This window comes from Oncorhynchus tshawytscha, linkage group LG05 (assembly GCF_018296145.1).
Source record: "Oncorhynchus tshawytscha isolate Ot180627B linkage group LG05, Otsh_v2.0, whole genome shotgun sequence".
Lineage (NCBI taxonomy): Eukaryota > Metazoa > Chordata > Actinopteri > Salmoniformes > Salmonidae > Oncorhynchus > Oncorhynchus tshawytscha.
In genome coordinates, this window is record NC_056433.1 from 26,561,719 (window position 1) to 26,574,016 (window position 12,298).

At 43.7% G+C, this 12,298-nt stretch overlaps 1 protein-coding gene across 12 annotated transcripts in view; it reads left to right on the top strand.

Moving 5' to 3' along the window:
• The first annotated feature begins 6,685 nt into the window (after positions 1-6,685).
• The window catches only part of LOC112250400 (clathrin coat assembly protein AP180), a 42,272-nt gene continuing 36,659 nt past the window's right edge, over positions 6,686-12,298 (top strand). For 4 of the 12 annotated variants that reach the window (XM_024420503.1, XM_024420510.2, XM_042321754.1 and 1 more), the window contains exons 1-2: positions 6,687-7,411; positions 7,508-7,782. In XM_024420503.1, the coding sequence (XP_024276271.1) occupies positions 7,653-7,782 (130 nt within the window). In that variant the 5' untranslated portion in view covers positions 6,687-7,411; positions 7,508-7,652. Of the gene's footprint in view, positions 7,783-12,298 lie in introns of all 12 variants that reach the window. The other 8 variants (XM_024420505.2, XM_042321756.1, XM_042321757.1 and 5 more) reach the window with 4 other exon arrangements.

Below are 12,298 nucleotides of genomic sequence, written 5' to 3' on the forward strand. Positions count from 1 at the left end.
TTTCGTTGCCTTACACCCTGGAAAAAAAATGGATTTTTGGGGGAGGTTGTATCATTTGATTTACACAGCATGCCTACCACTTTGAAGATACAAAATATTTCTTTATTGTGAAACAAACAAGAAATAAGACAAAAAAACAGAAAACTTGAGCGTGCATAACTATTCACCCCCCCAAAGGCAATACTTTGTGGAGACACCTTTTGCAGCAATTACAGCTGTAAGTCTCTTGAGATATGTCTCTATATGCTTGGCACATCTAGCCACTGAGATTTTTTCCCATTATTCAAGGCAAAACTGCTCTAGCTCCTTCAAGGTGGATGGGTTCCGCAGCCTACTATGTGCTCAGATGATTGGTTTTGTGCGGTGTTGCGGAACGTTTAGTAAATATTTCGAAATTAATAGCATGTATTCTATTTGTCTTGTAACAAGTAAATTACCTTGCACGTATGTTGCGATATCAGTCTGTCAATAGAGAGGAAGGAGCTTAATCATGTTTCTGGATGAGTTCATTTAGTTTACCTAGCTAAGTCATACCACATATTCTCAATTGGATTGAGGTCTGGGCTTTGACTAGGCCATTCCACCCGAGTGTTGCTTTAGCAGTATGCTTTGGGTCATTGTCCTGCTAGAAGGTGAACCTCCGTCCCAGTCTCAAATCTCTGGAAGACTGAAACATGTTTCCCTCAAGAATTTCCCTGTATTTAGCGCCATCCATCATTCCTTCAATTCTGACCAGTTTCCCAGTCCCTGCCAATGAAAAACACCCCCACAGCATGATGCTGCCACCACCATGCTTCACTGTGGGGATGGTGTTCCCTGGGTGATCAGAGGTGTTGGGTTTGTGCCAGACATAGTGTTTTCCTTGATGGCTAAAAAGCTCGTATTTAGTCTCATCTGACGAGAGTACCTCCTTCCGTATGTTTGGGGAGTCTCCCACATGCCTTTTGGCGAACACCAAATGTGTTTGCTTATTTTTTTCTTTAAGCAATGGCTTTTTTCTGGACACTCTTCTGTAAAGCCCAGGTCTGTGGAGTGTACGGCTTAAATTGGTACTATGGACAGATACTCCAATCTCCGCTGTGGGTTATCTTTGGTCTCTTTGTTGCCTCTCTGATTAATGCCCTCCTTGCCTGGTCTGTGAGTTTTGGTGGGCAGCCTTCTCTTGGCAGGTTTGTTGTGGTGCCAAATTCTTTCAATTTTTTAATAATGGATTTAACGGTGCTCCGTGGGATGTTCAAAGTTTCTGATATTTATTTATAACCCAACCCTGATCTGTACTTCTTCACAACTTTGTCCCTGACCTGTTTTGAGAGCTCCTTGGTCTTCATGGTGCCACTTGCTTTGTGGTGCCCCTTGCTTACATCAAATCAAATTGTTAGCAGATGTTAATGCGAGTGTGGCGAAATGCTTGTGCTTCTAGTTCCGACCATGCAGTAATATCTAACAAGTAATCTAACAATTTCACAACTACCTTATACACACAAGTGTAAAGGAATGAAAATATATGGATGAGCGATGTCCGAACGGCATATGCAAGATGCAGTAGATGGTATAGAGTACAGCATATATATATGAGATGAGTAATGAAGGGTATGTAAACATTATATAAAGTGACATTGTTTAAAGTGGCTAGCGATACATTTATTACATCAAATTTTTAATTATTAAAGTGGCTAGAGTTGAGTCAGTATGTTGGCAGCAGCCACTCAATGTTAGTGATTGCTGTTTAACTGTCATGTTCTGACCTTAATTCCTTTGTTATGTCTTTGTTTTAGTATGGTCAGGGTGTGAGTTGGGTGGGTTGTCTATGTTCGTTTTTCTATAATTTGGGATTTCTGTGTTCGGCTTAGTATGGTTCTCAATCAGAGGCAGCTGTCAATCGTTGTCCCTGACATACTTAGGTAGCCTGGTTTCACTTTTGAGTTGTGGGTGTTTGTCTTCCGAGTCAGTGTTTGTTACCACACGGGACTGTTTCGTTTATTCACGTTTATTGTTTTGTTCCAGTGTTCTGTTCTGTTTGATTAAACATTATGGACACTTATGACGCTGCGCATTGGTCCTCCGATCCTTCTCGCTACTCCTCCTCAAAGGGGAGGACAAGATCTGTTACATTAACAGTCTGATGGCCTTGAGATAGAAGCTGTTTTTCAGTCTCTCGGTCCTAGCTTTGATGCACCTGTACTGACCTCGCCTTCTGGATGATAACGGGGTGAACAGGCAGTGGCTCGGTGGTTGTTGTCCTTGATGATCTTTTTGGCCTTCCTGTGACATCGGGTGGTGAGGTGTCCTGGAGGGCAGGTAGTTTGCCCCCTCTAGAGAGCCTTACAGTTGTAGGCGGAGCAGTTGCCGTACCAGGCAGTGATACAGCCCGACAGGATGCTCTCGATTGTGAACCTGTAAAAGTTTGTGTGTTTTTGGTGACAAGCCAAATTACTTCAGCCTCCTGAGGTTGAAGAGGCGCTGCTGCGCCTTCTTCACCACGCTGTCTGTGTGGGTGGACCATTTCAGTTTGTCCGTGATGTGTACGCCGAGGAACTTAAAACTTTCCACCTTCTCCACCACTGTCTCGTCGATGTGGATAGGGGGTTGCTCCCTCTGCTGTTTCCTGAAGTCCACGATCATGTCCGTTGTTTTGTTGACATTGAGTGTGAGGTTATTTCCCTGACACCACACTCCGAGGGCTCTCACCTCCTCCCTGTAGGCCGTCTCGTCGTTGTTGGTAATCAAACCTACCACTATAGTATCGTCTGCAAACTTGATGATTGAGTTGGAGGCATACATGGCCACGCAGTCATGGGTGAACTGGGAGTACAGGAGAGGGCTGAGAACTCACCCTTGTGGGGCCCCAGTGTTGAGGATCAGCGGGGTGGAGATTTTGTTTCCTACCCTCACCACCTACGGACGGCCCGTCAGGAAGTCCAGGACCCAGTTGCAGAGGTCGGGGTCGAGACCCAAGGTCTCGAGCTTGATGACGAGTTTGGAGTGTGCTATGGTGTTAAATGCTGAGCTGTAGTCGATGAACAGCATTCTTACATAGGTATTCCTCTTGTCCAGATGGGTTAGGGCAGTGTGCGGTGTGATTGCAATTACGTCGACCTATTGGCGGGGTAAACAAATTGGAGTGGGTCTAGGGTGTCAGGTAGGGTGGAGGTGAAATGGTCCTTGACTAGTCTCTCAAAGCACTTCACGATGACGGAAGTGAGTGCTACGGGGCGATAGCCATTTAGCTCAGTTACCTTAGCTTTCTTGGGAACAGGAACAATGGTGGCCCTCTTGAAGCATGTGGGAACAGGAGACTGGGATAAGGATTGATTGAATATGTCCGGAAAGACACCAGCCAGCTGGTCTGCGCATGCTCTAAGGACGTGGCTAGGGAGGCTGTCTGGGCCGGTAGCCTTGTGAGAATTAACACGATTAAATGTTTTACTCACGTTGGCTGCAATGAAGGAGAGCCCGCTGGTTTTGGTAGAGGGCCATGTCGGTGGCACTGTATTGTCCTCAAAGCGAGCAAATAAGTTGTTTAGTTTGTCTGGGAGCAAGACATCGAGGTCCGCGACAGGGCTGGTTTTCTTTTTGCGGTCCGTGATTGACTGTAGACCCTGCCACATACCTCTCGCGTCTGAGCCGTTGAATTGCGACTTTACTTTGTCTGTATACTGACGCTTAGCTTGTTTAATTGCCTTGCGGAGAGAATAGCTACACTGTTTGTATTCGGTTGTCACGTTCTGACCTTAGTTCCTTTGTTTTGTCTTTGTTTATATGGTCAGGGCACGATTTGGGGTGGGCAGTCTACGTTTGTTTTTCTATGTTTGGTTTCTGTGTTCGGCCTAGTATGGTTCTCAAGTGTGTGTTGTGTTGCTAGTGTTGCAGGTGTTGTTAGTTTTTTTTTTCCAACTGGGTTTGGTGGGTGTTTGTTTCCGTGTGAGTGTTTGGGCCACACGGTACTGTTTCAGTTTTGTATATTTCACGTTTATTATTTTGTTCCAGTGTTCAGTTGTGTTTTTTGAATGAATCAATATGGACACTTACTACGCTGCGTCTTGGTCCGATACTTACTCCTCCTCAGACGAAGAGGAGGAAAGCCGTTACATCGGCCATGTTTCAGATCGCCTTGCCCTGATTAAAAACAGTGGTTCACAGTTTCAGCTTTGCGTGAATGCTGCCATCAATCCACGGTTTCTGGTTGGGGAAGGTTTTAATAGTCGCTGTGGGTACAACATCACCAATGCACTTGCTAATAAACTCGCTCACCGAATCAGCGTATTCATCAATGTTATTGTCCGATGCTATGCGGAACATATCCTAGTCCACGTGATCGAAGCAATCTTGAAGCGTGGAATCCGATTGGTCGGACCAGCGTTGAACAGACCTGAGCACGGGCGTGTCCTGTTTAAGTTTCTATGGTCAAGGGGTCTGAATACTTTCTGAAGGCAATGTATAGACAGGTGTGTGCCATTCCAAATCATGTCCAATCAATTGAATTTATCATTAATGCCATCCAACCAAGTTTTAGAAAGATCTCAAGGATGATCAATGGAAACAAGATGCACCTGAGCTCAATTTCGAGTCTCATGGCAAAGGGTCTGAATAGTAAATAAGGTATTTCTGTTATTTATTGTTAATACATTTGGAAAAAAATCTGAAAACAGGTCTTCACTTTGTCATTATGGGGTATTTTGTGTAGATTGAGGGCAAAAAATATTAAATCCATTTTCAAATAAGGCTGTAATGTAACAAAATGTGTAAAAAGTAAAGGGGTCTGAATACTTTCCGAATGCACTGTATGTATTACATCCCCAGTGCCCCCCAGTTGCAAGAAATGACATCCCAAAAAAACTTAAACAAAACTATAAAACACAAATGGCTCCTAGACTCCCACGCATGCTTTCTGTACTCAACACCTAAACTGAAACTAAAACGAAATACTATAATAATACCTCTGGGATGCGTGCTCAGTCCCCTCCTGTACTCCCTATTCACTCATGACTGCACGGCCATACACGACTCCAACACCATCATTAAGTTTGGCGATGAGACAGTGGTAGGCCTTATCACCGGCAACAATGAGACAGCCCATAGGGAGGAGGTCAGAGATCTGGCAGTGTTGTGCAAGGACAACAACCTATCCCTCAACTTGATCAAGACATAGGAGATGATTGTGGACCCCTTTCTCATCAACGGGCTGTAGTGGAGCAGGTTGAGAGCTTCAAGTTCCTTGGTGTTCACATCACCAACAAAATAACATGGTCCAAGCACACCAATACAGTCGTGATGTCAGGCGTCAGTGTGCAGAGGTGAGGATGGAGTCAGGCGCAGGACACAGAACTGAGTAAAATAACGCACTTTACTCGAAAAATAAACAACCATAAATTCCACGCAGGGAAAACACACCATAACACAGAAGACTAACACTAAACAAGAAACAATCACGCACAAAACATCATGGGAACCAGAGGGTTAAATAGGAAAAATAATTATTATGTAATGGGGACCAGGTGTGTAAAATCAAGACAAAACAAATGGAAAAAGAAATGTAGATCGGTGGCGGCTAGAAAGCCGGTGACGATGACCGCCGAATGTTGCCCGAACAAGGAGAGGCACTTTTACAGCTGCACCATCGAGAGCATCCTGATGGGTTGCATCACTACCTGATATGGCAACTGCTCAGCCTCCGACCGCAAGGCACTACAGAGGGTAGTGCGTACGTCCCAACACATCACTGGGGCCAAGCTTCCTGCCATCCAGGATCTCTATACCAGGCGGTGTCAGAGGAAAGCCCTAAAAATGGTCAAAGACTCCAGCCACCCTAGTCACAGACTGTTCTCTCTGCTACCACATGGCAAGCGGTACCGGAGCGCCAAGCCTAGGTCCAAGAGGCTTCTAAACAGCTTCTACCCCCAGGCCATAAGACTCCTGAACATCTAATCAAATGGCTACCCAGACTATTTGCATTGCCCCCCTCCCCCCTTCTACGCTGCTGCTACTCTCTGTTATTATCTATGTCACTTTAATAACTCTACCTACATGTACATATTACCTCAATTACCACGACACATTGACTCTGTACCTGGTACCCCCCTATTGTTATTTTACTGCTGCTCTTTAATTATTTGTTATTCTTATCTCCTACTTGTTTTAGGTATTTTCTTATTAGTGCATTGTTGGTTCAGGCCTTGTAAGTAAGCATTTCACTGTAAGTTCTACACCTGTTGTATTCGGTGGATGTGACAAATGCAATTTGATTTGATTTGAAAATATAAATATTTGTATATAACTAAACTAAAATAAAAACTATCAAATCAGGTCTGAAAACGAACTGAAAATAAACTTACTTCCAAATAATAATACAAAAACGAATAGAAATAAAAACGAATATAAAAACACAAAACTATAATAACTTTGCTCTAGGCAATACATGCTAATTATAGCGCATAATAAAGCCTATACGTGTGTGGCAACGTGTCTATGACCAGGGTAAACAACCGCAGGGAAGGATACTAACAGTAGTAATGGGAGAGCGAGTAGCATCACGAGGGCACGGGTCATTTGGAAAATATAATTCCTGTGCGCAGTGGGTTCAAATCTGTCTCTTTAATATTTTGCACCATTGCAGTAGTGCTCACTCGTAAACCCCTTGACATATTAATGATATGATTGCTAGGCTATACAGTAGGCCTAGGAATATTCCCCTTTAAGAACGCGCCACGGTGAGCGTGGGATGGACGTGTGTCGGTTTGTTAATGAAGTGTCACCTGACCCTGTCCTAACATTGCACGGGGGGAGAGGATATATAGTCCAAATAAACATACATTCGAGTGAGTGGAAGACATAATTATTTCCAACATCTCCATACAGTATAGCCTAGTAGCCTATTCAGCCTCCTTGGATTGGTGCGCCGGTCAGTGTTGGCTCTTGGCACAGGGGTTAGAGGCACATCTGCTGTCGACAGAGGCTCGTTGTCCTTCTCTATCAGATATTCTTGATCGGAAGAAAACGTCCGGAGCGAAGATTTTAATCAACGAGCCGACTGTGCGTCACTACAAAATCGTTATTTTGAAAGCGCCCCCGTGCATTTTACTCCTTCGGTTTGCCTTTTTTCCGTGCGTCGTGGAGAAGGAAACACTGACGGTGTATCCGATGCTCCTGCAAAACGGATAACGGAATATTCTATGTATGCTTGACGAAGGTTGGACATTTGGCCAAACCCATTCATTGTAAGGATAAGAAACGCTGCGCGGTCGCAACGTTTTCAATCTCCTGATTGCTTCTTTATTATTGCTTTATTGCTGTGGTCTGAGGAAATACATTGTATTTCTAGCGTAGTGTTACGTAAGAGTGACTTTATCCAAGGTGCTGAATTGAACGGTATAGTGGGACACAGAAGAAGGCAATCTTGTTTAAGTCTACCCAGGTCAGAGCACACATCAACGTGACCCAATTATTTAATGTCAAATGAAATATTGATTTATTTATTTGAGCTAATATTGCAAATTGTTCGCCCATCCAGAAGGTCACAGGCCTATACGTGGGAGACTTGGAGAGGACCGCACAGCACTGGCATCGTTGATACCCGTATTCCTGTAGCAAGACCGCCTTTTATTTCTCTCTTTGGTTAAATAAATTCTTAAGGTGGTCGACTACACGAGGAGAAAATGTCGGGGCAGACGCTCACGGATCGTATTGCCGCTGCGCAGTACCAGTTGACGGGATCAGAGGTATCTCGCGCCGTCTGCAAAGCCACCACTCACGAGGTGATGGCGCCCAAGAAAAAGCACCTGGAATGTAAGTGCATTCTCGTCCCCACCCTTTCTCTCTCTCTCCCTCACACACACACACACACTATCAGGTGAAGAACACTGCATCATGAATTGATTAGATATCTATGGGGGAAAAATGGTTGACATCCATTGTAAACATATGCCTCTGGTGCCAAACGTTGCATGTTCGAATCCAGCCATAGAACGTTGTTTTTGAGATTTTTGTTTTAAGACTATCCCAAATCTCATGCCTTACCTTAACCATTCAGAATTAATACATAACCTTAAGATTTCCCAGTTAATGCCTAAACTTAACCCTAAACATTTAGAAATGTGATGTTTGGAACCACTTAGAAATGTTGTCTAATTCTGATGTGAGACTGAGAGCTTGTTGAATCATCAACCAATGCATTACATTTCTATGCTCCTGCCCTGCATGACCAGAGGCCTACCATGTATTGATGTTACCATGGAGATGACTCCAATGGTGACCCTTAGTCATCCTACATGTGTAGCTCACAGTGATTGGAGAGAAAGGTGGTCATGACTCAAATCAGACTGACTCACACAGAGGCCTAGTCACAATACATGACATTTTCCCTTGTTCACTTGTCCTTGCACACTACACCTCCCAAGCTTCCCTTAAGTGATACATATGGCAGGAGTGGATGTCTTCAACGGCTGCAGTGTCTGCTACTGTAGTTGTCTGTGTTATTGATAAGCTAAAGAGCTTCCTCACTTGGTTTCAAAGGTGTAGCCTATACACTATATCAAGTGTGAATTAAATGGGCAATGATTAGAAAACATATAGATGTAGGCCTACTGTAGACCTATAGACCTTAATGTCCAATTCTGCTTATTCACCAGTATCCAATTTTCCCTGCATCAGCGCTACTTCCATAAAGAATCAGGGTCTGCCTCATGACAAGACAATATGAATTGCTGGCATAGGGCCTAGCAGCCCGAGTCAAACTAAAGCAGTCGTGGATGAATGGTGTTCCACCTGCCTGTGTGTGTGGTCAGGTGGCCGGCCCAGTCTCAGGCTAGGTCTAGCAAGACTCAGAACTTATGTCGTGTGATACGCTCCCCACTGAATAATGCATTAATCAGCCAATGACTGGCCTCTATTATTTACACAGCCAAAGGTGACCATGCTAATGCTAAAGTAGGCAGGAGACTGCTGGGGATTAGCATAGCATTGCACAGAGCGAGAGGCAGAGAACACAAGAGTATGGCTGTCCAGAGAAGGGAGATTCTTACCCAATAAAATACACATATGTCCTGCTCTTTCCATGGCACAAACTGACCAGGTGAATGCTATGATCCCTTATTGATGCCACTTGTTAGGGGAGGAGAAGAAGAAGAAGAAGGATCTTTAAGACTGGGAACAATTGAGACACGGATGGTGTAGGTGTGCCATTCAAAGGGTGAATGGGCAAGACAAAAGATTTAAGTGCCTTTGAACAGGGTATGGTAGTAGATGCCAGGCATACTGGTTTGTGTCAAGAACTGCAACGCTGTTGGGTTTTTCCCACTCAACAGTTTGCCGTGTGTATCAAGAATGGTCCACCACCCAAAGGACATCCAGCCAACTTGACATTGAAGCATTGGAGTCAGAATTGACCAGCATCTCTGTGGAACGCTTTCGACACCTTGTAGAGTCCATGCCCTGACGAATTGCGTCAGAGATGCAAGAGATGTCTCTTGCCTTGCAGTTAATCCTAGTGCATGTACAATGTTTATGGATTTCATGGCCCTTCAAAACTAAATAAAAATAGGGCACAATGTCTCCCTTATCTTATTTTCTTGCCACATAGTTAATGCCCTCAAGGCAACATTCAAGGCTTCAAACACCAAAACATTTAATTAGGCCAACATTTTTAGGCAAGGGCTCCGTCTAACCTAAATATATTATTGGAAACTCTAGTAGGGCATATTATTTGTCATCTCCTCAGGGATAATCCAATTCCAAACTTGCCTTGAGGCCTCAGGTATGTGATGCCGTAGTCAGACGCGCTTCCAAAGCAACCACAGAACAGAGCGTTCAAAGTTCTCCAAACAAAAGGTCATTTCATAAGCTATATTCCATAGATAATCAACGGCAAAGCGGTCAGATTTAAACTGTAAACAAAGGTATAGACTAGTAGCAGCTTAGTGGTGTAGAGGTCAAAAAACTGTATGGTGCCGCCATACGTGAGGCTTAGTAGACCCGTTCTGCCAACAACCTAAATAGGTAAAGGGAAGGGGAACACATAATGCTTTTAGAAAACCAAAAACAACGAGTTCATCAACCATGCTCTATAATGGATCATTCCATATTTATACTGATATTCAATAATAATAGTTTTCTAAATGGAGCAAAAACAATACATACAGCACAAATAAAGAAGGTATGTCTTTTACCAAATAGGGCCATCTTCTGTATACCACCCCTACCTTGTCACAACACAACTGATTGGCTCAAACACATTAGGAAGGAAAGAAATTCCACAAATGAACTTTTAACAAGGCACACCTGTTAATTGAAATGCATTCTATGTGACCTCCTCATGAAGCTGGTTGAGAGAATGTCAAGAGTGGGCAAAGCTGTCATCAAGGAAAAGGGTGTGTACTTTGAAGAATCTAAAATATATTTGGTTTTGTTGAACTTTTTTGATTACTACATGATTCCATATGTGTCGTTTCATAGTTTTGATGTCTTCACTAGTATTCTACAATGTAGAAAATAGTACAAATAAAGAAAAACCCTGGAATGAGTAGGTGTGCCAACTTTTGACTGGTACTGTATATTACATATCTCTTGGCCTTAAGTTTGATGGCATAACGCATAGATTCCACAGATAATGGTCTAGACATGGAAATGGAATAAGAGTATAGTACATCTCAATGACCCTATACACTTTGCCACAGACATTGATGTGCCAATATGATGATACATCAAACATTACCCCTCTAGTCTTTGTGTGAAGCCATTATAACAGAGAAGATAGTTGTTGTCCATCATCATTGTGTCTTGATTGCTGACCCTTGAGAGGCAGTCCGGTTGCCATGGAAACAGATTGTAGAGCGGGTCAAAGACTGGGGCTGACACAAAGGGGGGTTCTGGAAAGGCACAGTGGCGGGCAAACGACTCCAGAGTGCTTCAACAGATAGTCATTTTGGGCAGTAGCAAATCCTTAGAATGATATTTTCTGTCTTGTTTTGGTGTTTCAGAGTGAGAAATGGGTTTCAATGTTTTTTTTTATTGGTTCTTACTCTGAAGGAGCGAGATGGCTGAAATATATTTCATTTTGATTGGACTCTTCTTGTTCCCTCTTGTGGTGAAACACAGTTCGTTAAATTTGACAAACTTGTTCCTTCTGAGCAATATGATAAAAATACATTGAAGATCAGTGATGCGACAGAAATCACTGGTTTAGTGGTCAGTGCAGCCTATACCCGCATGCATGTTTTTATGCATGGGCACAGCTTGTGTGTGTGTGTGTGTGTGTGGGTGTTTTCAGTCATCTGCTAAGTGAATCATTGAGCTGATACCTCTGGACAAGCTTAACAAGTGTGTGTGTGTGTGTGTGTGTGGTCTCATAGGAGTGTTGTTAGGGTAATGGGTTGGCGTCTATACTCTGGCTTCTAGTTGATTTTAATCTGACCTATTCCAGTCACTCTAACCTCGGAGAAGTCTGGTGTGTGAGTACAACAATACACACACCCAGGCAGGCCACAAGCATATGCATGCCCGCACACACACGCACATGCACACACACAGTCCTGTGTGCCTTGTTATAGACTCCCCTACCAGTTAATTTTTACAGCTCTCCTGTCTGCTGTGGATTACTGAGTCTTTATTTAGATCAGTCAATCATCATTAGACTTACACACACACACACAAACGTGTGTGTGTGTGTGTGTGTGTGTGTGTGAACACGTTTGTGTGGGAAACAAAATAGTGGGCCACAAATATTCCACACACAGGGTTGTCTGTTGAGATGGAACATATGGTTGAGCTGTGTAGGAAGCCGAGCAAAGCAGGGACAGACATGAATATTATGGCTGTCATCACCAACTGTTTTACTGAGAGAGGCTGACACATTTAGGAGAGAGAGAACATAAAAGGGTTCTTCGGTTGTCCCTCTGTGGAAAGGGTTCTTCATGGAACCCAGAGGGGTTCTACCTGAAACCAAAAAGTGTTCTTCAAAGGTTCCTCCGGTGGGGACTGACGAAAAACCCTTTCAGGCTCTAGATGGCACCTGTTGTTTATAAGAATGTACAGGCAGTACATCAGTCAACGTTTACCAAAAACTGGACACAAAAGCTTATAATTGGAGACGTGTGTTTTTGTTCTCGTGTGTGTGTGTGGCTGTTGGGAGAGGGGTCACCACACCAGACTCCTTACTGATTTATATTAATCTGTGGACAAAGCCCCTGCCCTTTGACCATGAAATGACTAACAAGCCTTCATCATGCATCCCCTCTCTCTTTTTAGTCTGGTCAGTGTTGTTTGATAATATTGCAGCTTTCCATCCCTTGGCAGGACAAGCTTCCGC